This window comes from Sturnira hondurensis, unplaced genomic scaffold (genome assembly GCF_014824575.4).
Source record: "Sturnira hondurensis isolate 20B ecotype Veracruz unplaced genomic scaffold, ASM1482457v3 Scaffold0012467, whole genome shotgun sequence".
NCBI classification, from domain to species: domain Eukaryota; kingdom Metazoa; phylum Chordata; class Mammalia; order Chiroptera; family Phyllostomidae; genus Sturnira; species Sturnira hondurensis.
In genome coordinates this window covers 1,072,232-1,088,923 of record NW_028085098.1, presented here as the reverse complement: position 1 = coordinate 1,088,923, position 16,692 = coordinate 1,072,232, and the positions used below count along the sequence as shown (strand labels likewise).

Here is a 16,692-nt window from a genome sequence, read left to right as displayed (position 1 = left end):
TTTTGCAACCATACTCAACCATTTTTGCGAGCATCCTGATTACCAGTGTTCTGAACTCTGCATCGGATAGGTTGGCTATGTCTTCCTCACTTACCTCTATTTTTGGAGTTTTGATCTGTTCTTTCATTTGGAAAATATATTTTTGTCTTGGCCAGCCTGTTATGTTGTAGGGAGTGGAGCCTTAGGTATTTGCCAGGGCAGGCAACCTGTTTCACTGCATTGTGGTACTGTATGTAGGAGAGGGATCTGACAGGGATTAATGACACTTGCTCAGCTCTCTGCCACCTTTCAGTCACTTGCCCTGCTTTCCACAAGCAAATTGGGCCCTTCTGGTGCTGATTCCTGGGTGAGTGGGTTTGTGTACTATTTAGGACCCTGTGGGTCTCTGCAATGAACTCTCTTGTTGAGGCTGGGAGTTTCTCCTGCTGCTGCATCTCCCACAGAACTATATAGTCAGAGGTTTTGAGGCTTTATTTTCCCGTTCTGGAACCATAGGTTGCTTGGTCTGTCTTGCTCCACAGTTGTTCCCCTTGATTTATCCTCACACGAATGTGGGACCTCCCAGTCTGCCAACTGCCATCTTGCCACAAGTCCTCTCAGCTCCAGCTGCCCATCTCCACTCCTCCTACCAGTCTGGATGAATGTTTCTTCTTGAACTCCTTGGTTGTCGGACTTTCATACAGTTCAATTTTCTGGCAGTTCTGGTTATGACTTGTTTTAAAATTTGTTGTTGTCCTTCTTTTGGTTGTGTGAGGAGGCAAAGGGTATCTACCTATGCCTCCATCTTGCTGGAGGCCTACCTTCTCTGTAGCAGGGGATTAAATAAACATGTCATGTTACTTAGAGTCAACATCATGGAAAGTATTGTTTGGGCATGAATAAAATTGGTTGACATGACTGACGGCTCAATTATGGGACTGGGTTGATTTTATAAATAAGGGGGAAAGGGCAGCATTGGGAAGGAAAACTGATTGGTCCTTATCAGAACCTAATTTAAGACTTTGCTTTAAAAACATCCATATCCAACTCATCATCAGTAAACGTCAGATAAGAAATAAGAAAACCAAAAGGAAATCAAAGGGAAGAAAGTGGAGATGCCAAGAATGGCCTATATTCACAAGCTCAAATTTTGTAAGTCATTTAAGAATAGAGAAATATATGAAAACTTGTTCTGCTAATCAGGCAATCATAAATCGATCTAAAGAGGCCCCTCAGGATAGGAACAACAGCAGCCCAGAAATGACTTTTAATGAACTGTATAGGAAGTTAAATGTAAAGAGATCTATGTTTCAAGAAGATTGGTCTTTAGATTTTAAAAGGAAACAGTTCTGTTAATGTCTTGAGTTCTTTTACTTGTGAGAGTTATAAAAAATTGAACCTACATGTAATATAGCAATTCAAAGAGAGTTTGTACAGCAGATAAAATGTTCATATCTACATCAGTAAAATGCTCTTCTTAAACTGAAAGGTAAAATACTCTTCTTAAATTGACATGCATGCAATTACCAGTATAAACTTGGTTTGTTTCCATGTATTAGGAAAAATACATTATATTTGATCTCAAAAAGACGTAGCTTTATTTTTTTAAAAAGCACATTTTCCCTCAAAAGATACAATACTTCCCAAGGGATTGAAGTTTTTCTCTTTAGAGTGTACCATGAGAAGCCAGCATCCTGGCCTACCACCCAGTAGAACTTGTCAGGGAGAAAAAACTTCAAAATTTCATTCAGAGGAAGCCGGAAAAAAACATGAGTTCCAAAGAATGAGCAGTGATATGAGGGCCTTGGTTCCTAAGCCTGGCAGTTGATCTAATTTGTGTCCTTAGTGATAGCAGTGAGTCCTTCATTTATAAATGGAGTTTTAACACATTGGAAGTGTAGAGAACACTAATTCTAGGAGATTTTTAACATTACTTTTTAAAAAACAAAGTTATTTTCATATTTGGCTATATGAATAAAAGGAAATTATGATCAGTTAAAAATTCATTGTTTCTTAACAAAACAAACAAGCAAGCAAAATATAACCAAAGACATTGAAATAGAGAACAGGGGGACAGTGACCAGAGGGGAGAGGGGAGGGAATTTCAGGGGAAATAGGGGAGGGATTGAGAGGAACATATATAAAGGATACATGGACAACAACTGAGAAGGGTGGAAATGGGAGGGAGGCGGGGAGCTTGGGAGGTGGGATGGGATGGGAGTAATAGACAGAAAACTGTACTTGAAAAATAATTAAATAAAAAATAAATAAATAACTGTCAAAAAATTAATACGGTGAAGCTCCCCCCCCCAAAAAAAACCAATTAATTGTCTCTTAAGTGAAATGTCTAGGTATATTACTTTTCAGGGGCTGTTTCTACTCCATTGGAAGTTGCTCACCATGTTTTCTTTCTAGTCCCAGTAACATATGACTAATCCTCACAACCCACTGTTGTATAACAATAGAGAACAAGGACTCTAATTAAAACTTAAGAAAAGACTAACCCCTAAGCATGCTGAGGATTAGAGAGTGTTATATTTACACAGCGTGACTGAGTCACAGGCAGACTATACATCAGAAGTTTTCTGTACATCTGTATTGGCATAAAGAGGAAAACAAGTGATGGGCATTAACTGAACTTCCTGCTATTTGTATAATACTCATTTTGAAGACATAGCAGTTCATATTAATCATTCATTGCTTATCTATAATGCTTTTTATTTTTTTCTGCATGTTTTTAACTTATATTTTACTCATTATGTTCTTAATTATCCTGATTATTCCCGTTTGCCTCTCTCCACTCAGCACCCTATCCTGCCTCAGGCAATCCCCCCGCTATTGTTCATGTCCGTGGGTCATGCATATAAGTCCTTTGGCTACTCCATTTCCTATACTGTACTTTACATACCTATGGCTATGCTAGAACTACCTATTTGTATTTTTTAATTCCCTCACATCTTCACCCACTCCCCTACACGCCACTCCCACCTAGCAACCATCAAAATGCTCTCTGTATCCATGATTCTGTCTGTTCTTTTTGTTTGCTTAGTTTGTTTTTTAGAGTCAATTGTTGATAGACATATGGTTTTGACATTTTATTGTCTATAGTTTTGATCTACTTATCTTTCTTAAATAAGTCCCTTTAACATTTCAGATAGTAATGGTTTGGTGATGATGAGCTCTTTAGGATTTTCTTGTCAGGGAAGCTTTATCTCTGTCCTTTGATTCTAAATGATAGTTTTGCTGGGTAGAGCAATCTTGGCTGTAGGTCTCTGCTTTTCATGACTTTAATATTTCTGCCAAACCCTTCCAGCCTGCAAAGTTTCTCTTGAGAATTTAGCTGACAGTCTTATGGGAACTCCCCTGTAGGTAATCAACTTCTTTTCTCTTCCTGTTTTTAAGATCCTCTCTTTATCTTTAATTGTTGCCATTTTAATTATGGTGTGTCTTGCAGTGGACCTCTTCACATCCACCTTGTTTGGGACTCTTGGTGCTTTCTGAAATTGTCTACTTCCTTCACCAAATTAGGAAAGTTGTCTTTCACTATTTTTTCAAACAGATTTCCAATTTACTGCTTTCTCTTCTCCCTGTGGTACCCCTATGATGCAAATGTTGGACCTCTTGAAGGTGCTCCAGAGGCTGTTTGTACTATCCTCATTTTTTTGAATTCTTTTTTTCTTCTTATTGTTCTGGTTGGTTGTTTTTCGCTTCCTTATGTTCCAAATCATTGATTTGATTCTTGGCTTAATTCACTCTTCTATAGATTATTTCCCTGTAAATTGTTCTTTATTTTAATTAGTGGATTCTTTGTTTCTGACTGGATCTTTTTATGCTGTTGAGGTCCTCACAAAGTTCATTGAGTATCCTTATAACCAGTGCTTTTAGCTCTGCATCTGATAGACGGCTTATCTCCATTTCATTTAGCTTTTTCTGGAGTTTTCATCTATTCTTTCATTTGGGCCATGTTTCTTTGTCTCCTTGTTTTGGCAGCCTCCCTGTGTTTGTCTCTATGTATTAGATAGAGCTGCTTTGAATCCTTGTCTTGGAAGTGTAGTCTAACATAGTAGGTGTCCTATAGGGTCCAGTGACACAGCCTCCTTTATCACCCAAGCTTAGTATTTGAGGTGTGCCCTTTGTGTGGGTTTAGTACACCCTACTCTTATAGTTGAGCTTTGGTTACTGCTAGCAGATAAGTGGGAGGGATTTACCCAGGCCAGTAACCTGCAATGATTGGCTATGACCACTTACCACTGCCCTCTGCCATTGGTGGAGGATCAGCTGTGCAGGGGCAGGGTGGTGGTGCTCCAACATGGTCTGTGGCTGCCCACTGGGTGTGCCGGCCCTGGGGTTTCCCAGATAGTGCAGGCCGAGGTCAGTCCCCAGCTGTATTTTGCCTTCATCCACTTTGCTCAAGCTATAAAGCAACCTGAGATGGCTGCTACTTGTGCTGAGCTTGAAGATTTCCAGGCAAAGCCAAGCCATGAATCTAGGCTGTCTGCTGCTAGTTTCAGGCCTGGGGATCACTGAGGCCACTGCTGATGTTTGAGAAGATTTAGGAAGTTGTCTATTTTTATTTTTTAAAGATTTTATTTATTCATTTTTTAGAGAGAGGGGAAGGGAGGGAGAAATAGATAGAGAAAGATCCATGTGTGAGAGGAACATTAATCGGTTGCCTCTCACACACCCATAACTGGGGACCTGGCCTGAAATTCAGGCATGTTCTCTGACCAGGAATTGAACTGGTAACTGTGGGTTTGTGGGACTATGGCCAACCGACTGAGCAACATTAGTCAGAGTTGTAATCCCTCTTAAAAGGAAGTGAATCATCCATATGTTTGCTGTATATTTTATATTATGTTACGTTATATTATATTATATTAATATTAATTATATTATACTATACAGAACAAATATTCCTTAGGTTAAGAACTGAAAGACTCTAAACAATATAATTAGCTTAGTCTTTCTCCAGTTCCATGGATAACCTTTGTGTTCTAAGACCTCACCCACCTGGAATCTTTCCTAAAACCAAGAAGTAAGCAAAACACATCTCCAAGAGCTGGTGCTGATGTGACAAAGTCTATACATTAGTGGTATTTCTGGAAACCCAATGGAGAACCCCATAAACTGTCACTTGGAAGCTATGCTTAGCTTGAGAAGATTCTAACAGGCCTAGCTGGTTGGTTCTCTCAGTAGATTAAACCCTAAAATGAGGGAAGTAAGAGGCTACTATTAGCAGGCACACTGAGAATAAAAAAAAAAATGATAGCAAGACAGGGGTAGAAAACTAAAAAGTAAGCCCAAAGACATTATTTCACAGAGGTACAAATGGCTCCTCACCCCATGAGACATCACTGTATTTACTTATTTATCTATTTATTTTTAATTTAAAAATTTTATTAAAAAATCCTCATCCAAGGATATTTTTGTTAAATTTTACAGAGAGGGGAAGGGAGAGAAACCTTGATGCGGCAAATATTGGAGGGCTGCCTCCTGTACCCACCCTGACTGGGAATCAAATTCTCAACCTAGGTGTGTGTGCTCAATGGGGATTAACCCCTCAGCCTTTTGTTGTACGGGATGATACTCCAACCAACCAAGCCAATGGGCCAGGGCATCACTATATTTATTGTAACAATGTGCAATACATAAGGTTGGCACTAATGGCTCTGAGTCAAACAAGAAAAGCTAAATAAGATTAAATACATTGCATCCAATAAGGTTGAAAAGTATGCACTGAAGTGTGCAATCTATTTTGTCAGAATTTTCACCAAAAAGTCTTAAAAGGATGCTTCAGCACTAAATTCTGAAGTAAATAGAACAACTGACTATTTAATACATAATTTCTGCAGGTTTCTAAATGACCAAATTTGGTTTCAAACCTATGTAACTCGAAGAACAGAAAACCCCTGCTTAGCTGTCGTCTCGGTTGCCTAGTTACTAAAAGAATACAGAGCTGTCTTATTCAGTTATTCTGGAAAACTAATTTTTGTAAAGTAATCGGACATCTTCTATAAATATAGAAAATGAAACAAAAGGTGTTAATTTTAAAATGCCAGGCAATATATGTGTTTCCACCTAAACCTATGAATTTGTAATTTAAAAATAAGTAATTTCTTTTGCTTTTTTTCTTTTGTTGATTGTGTTCCAGTTAAAAGTGAGATCATGTGGCATTTGTCCCTAACCAGAGTCATTGAAAATAAGAACAATCTAACAACAGCCTGAGGAGAAGGGGGAGGGGACAGAGGGGAGATGGGTTTTCAGGAACTACTATAAAGGACACACGGACAAAACCAAGGAGGAGGGTGGAAGCAAGAGAGGGAGGTGGGTTTGGGGGTGGGGTGGGGAAAAATACAGACAACTGTCTTAACTGAACGATAAAAAAATAATTTAAAAAATAAAAATAAAATAAAATGTTTAAAAATTAATAAAAAATAAGTAATTTCTAGGAAAGACAAAAGAAGTAGGGATTGGATATGATGTCAACTAGTATATAAGAGACTTTTTCTCATCTGTGAAGCTTTTCTTGATTAATTGTGTCAAATCAGCACATGGAAGACAATATCTATAGTAGATAGGAAAGAGAGGCAGGGACACTTCTTCAATTTATGTACACATAATTGTGGCTATGATGAGTGCTATTGGTTGATTTATTTAAAGAAAGTGAAAAAAATTAAAAAATTAAAATTATATCTGACACTTCTGTTTTAAAAATCAAATACTTAAGATGAGCTTTTGATTAGATTTTAATTTTTCAGAAAGTTGCACTGGTTGCTTATTTTGAGTAGCATTAAATTCTACAAGGTCAGGAATTTTTTTCTTCCATATTTTCCATACATATTTATTTGTGCCAGTGGCTGGGTTGAAAAAACAGATTTAAAAGAAAAATGTCAGTTCAGATTTGTAATATTTATTTTACTGGAACTTGTAGTAAAGCTTAAGTGTAACACTGATATTTTGATAAACAGATAAAGTAAAATAAAAGTAGCCATAAAGAAAATATTCTAGGCAGAGTGGGTTTCCTACTTGATTTTATACTCAGAAGGCAAAGTTTGATCTCCTTTCTGACAAATCAATTATTCTGTCAACTGGCTGAAAGCATCCTTTAAAATCTCAAGATTTTGAGAAATGAAATTTATTGAAAATAATTTAAATATTAGTTATTTAAGCATATTTCTTGAACTGTAACAATTCTCATTAGAAAATAATGTTTAGTCAAAATAACTTAATGCTATGTTGTAAAGAAAAAATGCAGTTTAAACAATATCACTTTGTAAACATAAGACAGGATTATTGTCTTAAAATGATCAATGCAACAAGCTTATTGCCTATTTGTCACATGAATTACAATGCTGATACTATCAGACTCCTTTTTTTTTAAAGATTTCATTTATTTATTTTCAGAGAGAGGGGAAAGGAGGGAGAGGGAAGGAGAGGGAGAGAAACATCAATCCATTGCCCCAACTGGGGACCTGGCTCACAACCCAGGCATGTGCCCTGACCAGGAATCGAACCTGCCACTTTTTGGTTCACAGGCTGGCACTCAACCCACTGAGCCATGCCAACCAGGACACTCTTTCAATAGGCTGTTCAAATTCGAAGAGTTCTGTTATTGTCAAGTTTTAATTGATTTGTTAACATAGTTCTTTGAATAAAGGTGTTTTAAAGAATGACTTAGTAGACTAAGTATTCTACAATAATACCTAGAATGGGAAATTGAAGTTGCATTTGAAAAAAAAAAAAGGAGACACTTTCAACCTTCTGGGTTTACAAAGAGAAAAAAGGTGTTTTAGGAAAAACCTTGAAAATACTTGGGATGACAAAGAATAAGTGAGAGAAGTTTAAAACAGAAAAAAATCTCTTGGAAAATTCCAAAGTATAGAAAACAATTTAAAAATTAGCTCAGGGATGTTTGTATGTGAAATGGAAGAACATTTTGGAATGTAGATTTCTCTTTGTATAAGAAGGGCAGTATGCAGATTGGTAATCTGGGCGAGCCAGTTTTGCCACATATTAAAATCTCAGGAAATCAATAGTGGAATTTCTTAAATAAAAGGGTTCAGAATACACAGTGTGCAAAAATTCTATTGCAACTTTTAAAAATACATAAGACATGCAAATAAATGGTTCTTTTTATAAACACTGTAGAAAAAACAAGAGCAACATAAATGACAGCCTTTCTGTGGGCCTCGGCCTAACCCGTCTGACAATACCTGTGGAAACGAACCTGGTGCAGGCTCAGAGTGAGACAGGTGTCACTACAGAACCCTCAAATTTTCTTCTTAGAATGTCCCGTGCCCTAACTGAGTTTTTGCCCAACATTGAGCAGCTGTCAATTTGTGGCTGAAATGTCTGAAGAGTCACGTGCTCTAAAACTGATTAATATATGATCAAAATGGTTCATACACTTAGCAGGTAGGGGGTAGCCATTAATGGTCTCCTGTCAAAGTAAAGGGATCCCTATGGATATTCTCATCTAAAGGAAAGGCTGTCCTACTTCTCCGTAGAGCTGAGCTGGAAAAGTAGACCAAAATTTGTCAAGACTTAGATTTTCTCAAAAAGCAGCCGGCTTTGAGTCGGCTCAAGAACATGAAGAATTCAGTTAAAAGCGCAGGAGATTTGACTACAGAAATGAAAAAGAATACTTCAGTTTGAAAAGGATTTGAGAAGAGTTGTCTCTAGTCAGCTGTCCAATCCTAAATAAATCCTTAACATGGATACAGAGGGATACTGTGTGGAATGGCATTTTAATAGTCCCTCTCGGCTTGCCGTGACCCAGGGCTAAAATAGACTATTTGGAAACGAATCCTGTCTTATTTTTACCTCCCCTCTTAAAAGAAATATTTTTTAAGAAATAAAATGAAAAAGCTGAAATAAAATCACAGAAAACTGTTTATGTTCCCATGCATTTCATAATCTGATATGAGAATTCTTTCTCATATAATTTAGTCTTTTACACCAGCATTAATGGATCAGTTTTATGAGCTTTTAAATTTTTTCAATTAGAGTTGATATTCAATATTATGTTAGTTTCAGGCATACACTCCAGTGATTAGACATTTATAAAACTTACTAAGTAATCACCCTGATAAGTCTAGTACCCACCTGGCACCATATATAGTTATTACAATATTATTGACTCTATTCTTTATGCTGTACTTTACATCCCCATGGCTGTTTTATAACTGCTAATTTATACTTCTTTTTTTTAAAGATTTTATTTATTTATCTTTAGAGGGGAAGGGAAGGAGAGAAGGAGAGAAATACCAATGTATGGTTGCCTCTTGTGAGTCCCCTGCTGGGAACTGGCCTGCAACTCAGGCATGCGCCCTGACTGGGAATCGAACTGTGATCGTGTGGTTCGCAGGCCCGTGCTCAATCCACTGAGCTACACCAGCCAGGGCTAATTTATATTTCTTTTTTTTTTAATATAATTTTTATTTAATTCTTGTTCAAGTACAGGTTTCTGTCTTATAATCCCAACCCTGCCCGCCCCCCACCCCATGCTCCCCGCCTCCCTCCCCTTTCCACCCCCCACCCTTAGTTATTGTCCATGTGTCTTTTATACTTGTTCCTGTGAGTCCATTCCCTTTTCCCCTATGATTCTCTCCCCTCTCCCCTCTGGGCCCTGACAGCCTGTTCCATATTTGAGTGTCATTGGTTGTATTTTGCTTGCTTGTTTGTTTTGTTGTTTAGATTCCTGTTTAATTTATATTTCTTAATCCCTTCATCTTTTTCATTCAGCACCCAAATCCCCCTCCCACCTGGCAATCATCACTTTGTATCTGAGTTTGTTTCTGTTTTGTTTGTTTTATTTCATAGCTTCAATTATTTATCATCCATGGTACAAGCAGGTGTGTGAGCATGTGCAATGTTTAAAAACTGGAGTGAGACAGAATAGAAGCAGATGGAAGTGAATTAATGTAATCAGTGACAAGTAATACAGAGCTCCCCTGTATTCAAGATGAGGACCGCTGGCTCACTCCCCACATTGGTTCCTCACTGCAGCCTCCATTGATGCTTCTCCCTAGCACGCCCTTCATAAGCAGGGTGTTTACCACGAGGTTTCTAGAGTTAGTTGTTCTGTGGCTTCAAAACGGAGTCACACTTACTCACTAAAACGTGGTAGTCATTTTTTTTTTCATTTAATAAATGACTACTATACAAAAGGTACTGGGCTCTCAGTGTATGTAGAGAAAAGACAGTTCCTATTTTGAGGGAGCTCACAGTCTAATGCACGGTTTACAAGCTGGTGTTACGCTACAGTTACCCAAGGTGCTAAACAAACAAACAAAGAAATGACCAAATGCCCAGGCCCAGTACTAGAGATTCTGATATAATTGGCCTGGAAAGGAGAATGGAATACAGTCAGTAGTTTCAGAAAGTTCTTGGCATGATTCCAATGCGCAGCCAAGGCTGATAACTCCTGTTTTAATGGGTGAGAGAGATCAGATATTAAGCAAACACAAGAGCAGTTTTCTAAATCAGTTGACCTAATATTTAATAGTGAGCTTGGCTTCCTTCTTCAGAATCCTTCAAGACTCTGCCACTAGGCCACTGGGCATACATTTGTATTCTCAGCCTTACCAGCTTCTATCACTAACCAGTTTTTAGAAACTTGGTTTGGATAGTAGGTTGTCAACCTAATCCCAGGTCATTATTTTGTCCAATGCTGTGTTCTTCTAATCTGCCTTGTTCTAGATGACCAAGTCCTAACTTCCGGTAACCCAGTTCTCACTTGGGACTCTGTCTTGCATCTGGGTTCTTATGCCCACTGGTGTTTCTCTGGTAAGAACACCTGCAGCTTGTACTGTCAGTCATTTGTTGCCCTCTAGATCACCTGTCACACCTTGGCAGGTCCCTTTCTTGCCCCTGTCTGATCTGGCTCACATAGCCTCCAACTACATACCAGGCCTGATTCAATAAACACAGATACTGCTTGATAAATATCAACTATCAAGAATAAAAGTGACTTTTATGTGCAACAAATATACACTAAATATTTTTCAACTTATTCTTCTTATAGGCATTTTTAGCTAAAAGATTTCTTGGTAGAGCATGACACCCTTAGTCCATTTTCCAGATCCTCATCACCAGCGGTGTTAGACTTTGTGGCGGTGGCTGGGCTATTCCTGCTCGTCTATTTGCGGACATGAAAGGAAGGCCAGTGATCCTACCAACCTCAGTGGGTTAGGTTAGCTTTTAACTGGAATTCAGATTACACTTGCCGTGTCCTGTTAGATGTATTTGAGGCTTGCTGTTACATGATAAGCTTTATTTTCTATCAGAAATTTTAATAATGCATTCCAAAAGATGTTCTCCTGAAATAATCCTCTGAGTTTCACGTCCCAAATCTTGAAATTGATAACATGCCTTCCCCCCTCTTCTCATCCATTGTTACATAAAATAAGTATCTGGGTAAAAGTAATATACTAGTATTTAACAAAATTAATACATACAGACAACCTTAGGCTTCATATAAGTTTTTCCAATGAGTTATAAAAATGTAATACCTAGCTTTATAGCCTATTCAGCTATGGGAAATATTTTATATTTATGCTAGAAACATCTTTCTAGCTCTCATTGCACCATGTTGTAAACTCTGGCTTTTTCACTAGATGATGTGTCTCGTATGCATGACAAATGTCACGTGACTCTACTCCTGGTGCCCACACAGCACCTGAAGAAATACATGTTGCAAGAATAAATGTGCATGCTGCATAGGGAACAAGTCCAGGGGCCCCCTGGACCTTGGTGCTCCTCCATGGCGAAACGTCTGGACTCTGTGCCTCCCAGGAGTCTTTTCTAGGCTGTGGTCCAGTGGTTCCAAAGTGGGTTAATCTGGTGCTGTTTAGTGTGTTAATGCCTATAGCTATTGTTTGTAATTATGTTCTTAGAATGAACTGGTCACAAAAAATGACTTTTGGTGTCTTATTCCTGATCAATGAAACAAAACTCTAGTGCAGAGCTCAACAGCAGATCCCTTTTGGATGGCAAATCTTTCATAGTGAAGACTTTGTTATGTCATGCATGGCCACCTGCCATTCTGAGGCTACTGGTGAGAAAATAATAAATCAATTTAAGCTTTCTTCAGTTGATCACATTTGGATTCTACTGCTTAAAGTATGCTTTTAATTTACCCATGACTAGATTGAGAGTTTACTCTTATAGTAATTTAAATGTTCTTTTTACAACGGTGGACTCTGCAGTTGGGTCCTTTTACGTGTCCATTTGCCACCTTATATTTTCTCACAGTGGGCATGCGAAGAATCTGATTTCTATAGGAACATGTGTGCTGATATCTTTGTGTGTAACTTTTTACCTGGCATGTATGTTCCTAGCATTTTTATGTTTTCTCATAAAATTTTTCAAAGAGGACTTACGTGAGATATGGCACTCCGGCCAGACACACCTACCACACTGGGGCATAAGAAGGTCGCCCCTGTCCCATCTAGCTCTAGAGTGTAGTTGTAACAGTAGTTGAAAGCAGGTTACGAAGCAATAAGATGGAAGGAACAAATATTTCCTCAAAAGATACATTTGATGTACTTTCCATATAACATAAAGCAATAGAAGAGTTTTCTGTTTACATTCTTTTCTCTTCATAAAAATAATACTCCATTATTTATCTGCTCTTTATTTCCATCTGAAAATAGGGATAAATTAAAATGAAAGTGCTTGGAGTAGAATGAATCTAAATTTAAAATAACTGGTTAACATTTTTTAATCCCCTCTCATTTCCAGTACTTTCCTTCTTGCAGCTTTAATGAACTGAAATATATAGCTTTGAAAAGTAACAGAGGTTATAAGACAAAAGAAATTATTATACAGTGCTTTGAAACTGCTTGCAGTGAACACTGTAAACTTTGTCCCCACAACAAAGGAGTGGGCTGGGATGGGAGTAAAAGACAGAAAACTGTACTTGAACAACAATGAAAATAAAACAAAAACAAAAACAAAGGAAAAGACTGTCTTCCCCAGTTCCATCATGGCATACCTAAAGCTGGGAAGTGAGGGCTGCCTCAGCTCCACAGATGACTCAGTTAGGAGTGGTGTTGGTTTAATCGGGGGCTCAGCAGACTATGGCCTGTGTGCTAAATTGGACCCATTTTCTCTTTCTATGGCCTGCAGGCTAAGAGTAGTTTTCACATTTTTAAACAGTTGCAAAGAATCAAAAGAAGATGAATATTTCAGAACGTGTGAAATTATTTAAAATTCAAATTTTATAATGTATATAATACATTATATTAAATAATGTATATAATGTGCACAAGAAAGTTGTATTGGAACAGAGCCGTGCTCATTGGTTTATGTATTGTCTATCGCTGATTCTGTGCCATGGCAGAGTTGAATATTGCAACAAGAACATATGGCCAGAGACACAAAAATATTTACGGTGTGGCCCTTCACAGAAAAAGGTTGCTGACCTCTGGTTTAACTTAATTTTAAAAATCTTGCTAACCTCTATTCCAGCTTTCCCTGTGATTGGAAAGATATTCTTGTGGGACTTTATGGCCATGGTGTAAGAGAAATAACATCCCAGGAATGTAAGCTTGAAACAGTTAGTCCAGGACCCATAATTTGATCGAGAACATCCCTGTTTTTAACTAAAAACCAGAATAACCCTGGACCAACTTCAAAGCCGGCTCACCCCTGTCCTGAGGCTCCTACGATGTCGTCAACGATTGCCATGGCCTAAGTCATACTGATCAATTATTCAAACAGCTATATAGTGATAATTTTGAAAACTAGGAAAAGCAGAGAAAACTAGGTTGAATGTTACTTTGATATGTTACATAGATGAGATTAATTGTAATGAAAGAACAAAGGCCCACCTGGACGAGTTTCTGCCACAACAGGCCCAGCAAGGTCAGATGGCTGGCCAACACCTGCCTGGTTTATGGCTCGGACTCGGAACACGTAGCTGACACCCTCCTGGAGGCCTTGCACCTGAAAGAAACAGGTATAAATGCAATGGGTGTTTTGTGTCATTTAAACAGAAGTGCTCTTCCTCTGTAATAACTTACAGTTGAACAATGAGGTTTGAAGTGCATGGGTTAATTTATATGCAAATATTTTTTTCTTTTAAACAACTTTGTATTGAATTTATTGGGGTGACACTGTTTAATAAAACTATATAGGTTTCAGGTGTACAATTCTATAATATATCATCTGTCTGTTGTACTGTGTGTTCACTACATAAAGTCAGTCTCTTCCTGTCACCAGTTATCCCCTCTTGACCCTTTTTGACCTCCCTCCACCTCCTTTTCCGTCTGGTAATCACCAAACTGTTGTCTGTTTCTATGAGGGTTTTTGATTGTTTATTTGTTTCGCTTAATCCCTTCACCTTTTTCACCTAGCCCCCATTTCCCCTCCCCTCTGACAGCTGACAGTCTGTTTTCTTTAACTGTGAGTTCATTTCTATTTTGTTTATTTTGTTCATGAGATTCCACATATAAGTAAATCATATGGTATTTGTCTTTCTTTGACTGGTTTATTTCACACAGCATAACACTCTCTAGGTCCATCCAGGCTGTCACAAAAGATAAGATTTCCCTCTTTCTTTTTTACAGCTGAGTAGTATTCCATTGTGTAAATTTTTTGTCCACTCATCTATTGATGGGCACTTGGGCTGCTTCCAAATCTTGGCTATTTTAAATTACACTGAAATGAATGTAGGGGTGCATATATTCTCTTGAGTTAGTGTTTTGGGTTTCTTTGGATATATTCCTTGAAGTGAAATCACTGGGTCATAAGGCAGTTCTCTTTTAATTTTTTGAGGAAACTCCATACTGTTTCCCACAGTGGCTGGACCAATCTGCATTCCCACCAACAGTGCAGAAGGGTTCTCTTACCTCCACATCCTGGCTAACACTTGTTGCTGGTTGATTTATTGATAACAGCCCTTATGACAGGTGTGAGGTGATATCTCATTGTGGTTTAATTTGCATTTATCTGATGATTAGTTACATTGAGCATATTTTCATGTGCATGTTGGCCATCTGCATTTCCTCTCTGGAGAATGCCTATTCAGATCACTTGCCTGTTTTTAATTGGACTGTTTATTTTTTTGGTGTTGTTTTATGAGTTCTTTATAAATTTTAGATATTAACCCCTTATCAGATGTATCATTGGCAAATATGTTCTCCCATTCAGTGTTTTTCTTTACTTTGTTGATGGTTTCCTTTGCTGTGCAAAAACTTTTTCATTTGATGTAGTCCCATTTGTTTATTTTTTTCTTTGTTTTCCTTGCCCGAGGAAATATCAGAAAAAATATTATTAAGAGTGATGTCAGTTTACTGCCTATGCTTTCCTTTAGAATTTTTATGGTTTGGGGTCTTACATTTGAGCCTTTAACCCATTTTGAGTTTATTCTTGTGCATGGTGTAAGAAGGCAATGTAGTTTCGTTTTTTTGCACATATCTGTCCAATTTTCTCAACACCATTTTTTGAATCTGCTGTCTTTATTCCAGTGTATGTTCTTGCCTCCTTTCTCAAATATTAATTGACCATAAAGGTGTGGGTTTATTTCTGGGTTCTTTATTCTGTTCCATTGATTTATATGCCTGTTCTTGTGAGAATACCATGCTGTTTTTGTTACTATGGCCTTATAGTATAGTTTAATATCAGGTAGTGTAATTCCTCTAACTTTTTTCTTCTTTCTCAAGATTGCTGAGGCTATTTGGGGTCTTCTAAATACACACAGAGGGTGCTATATATTAAATGGTTAGGTTGTTAGTCTAACTCTTTAATTGTATTCTGTGTATGATAATGGAATGTCACTATGCAGTGATAGCTTTCACTGTAGCTAATAGAGTTTTGAAACAAATTTTGGTCTGTAAATGAACTTGACTATAGGTACTGACTAAATACACAGAGTTTGATGTATTTAAATTTTTTCGTTTAGAAATAATGCCAGGCAAGTGTGGATTTACAGAAAGGAACAGACACATTTCCTTGTTGTGGAAAAAATAGACCAGTTGCCAGGTGCTTGCTGCATTGGCACCTGTCACTTAGGTCACATGTAGCTGTGAGTCAGATTTTTGCATCATGGCACAGGAGGTGAATCCACATCCTAGTGTCTAGTCACTGGGATGACAATAACATCCTTCCACTCCGTCATTGCTGCAGCAACAATGACTGCTGGCCTTAAAGCAGTAGAGAAGCACAGTCTATGCACACCAATATTTCTTAGATTTTTCCCCTTCCTTGTAATTTCCAAAGGAATTGCATTCCCTTTACTTCTCCATCCATGTCATCTACCCTTCTGATATTCACTCGCTTCTCACTATAGTCTCACCAAGCTGTAATTAGCAATATAAGAGGAAAACAGTGAGCTCTGTTTGGTTCAATCCTTTTGGTTGAAAGTAACACATCTTTAACTCTCTCTGGGAACCCAGAGACGTGGTGCTGAAGTGAACATGGGTGCTTCCAGGAGAAGCCACACGCTCCAGCTGCAACTGTGCTGAAGTTCTCCCACTGATGGAGCTGTGTCTCCCATCCTCACTTGCGTTTGCCAGACTAAACTTTTTAACATGTACATTTGTTTATCCACTTCAGACTTGAAAGTTTTCTGAATATAAGACATCTGGAAAAGAGAATCTACATCAAATGTATATAGTGATTATAGGATACCTTTGTTTTTCTTCTTTATACCTTCATAGTTTGAATTGTTTATCATGAGCATGTGTCAGTTTTATAATCAGAAAAATC

The 16,692-nt window shown here is 37.9% G+C and overlaps 1 protein-coding gene across 2 annotated transcripts in view; it reads right to left on the bottom strand.

Moving 5' to 3' along the window:
* MYOM1 (myomesin 1) overlaps positions 1 to 16,692 on the bottom strand; it is a 154,821-nt gene that overhangs the window by 27,293 nt on the left and 110,836 nt on the right. For both annotated transcript variants that reach the window (XM_037060703.1, XM_037060704.1), the window contains one exon: positions 13,815 to 13,929. In XM_037060703.1, coding sequence (XP_036916598.1) covers positions 13,815 to 13,929 — 115 coding nt within the window. The remainder of the gene's footprint in view (positions 1 to 13,814; positions 13,930 to 16,692) is intronic.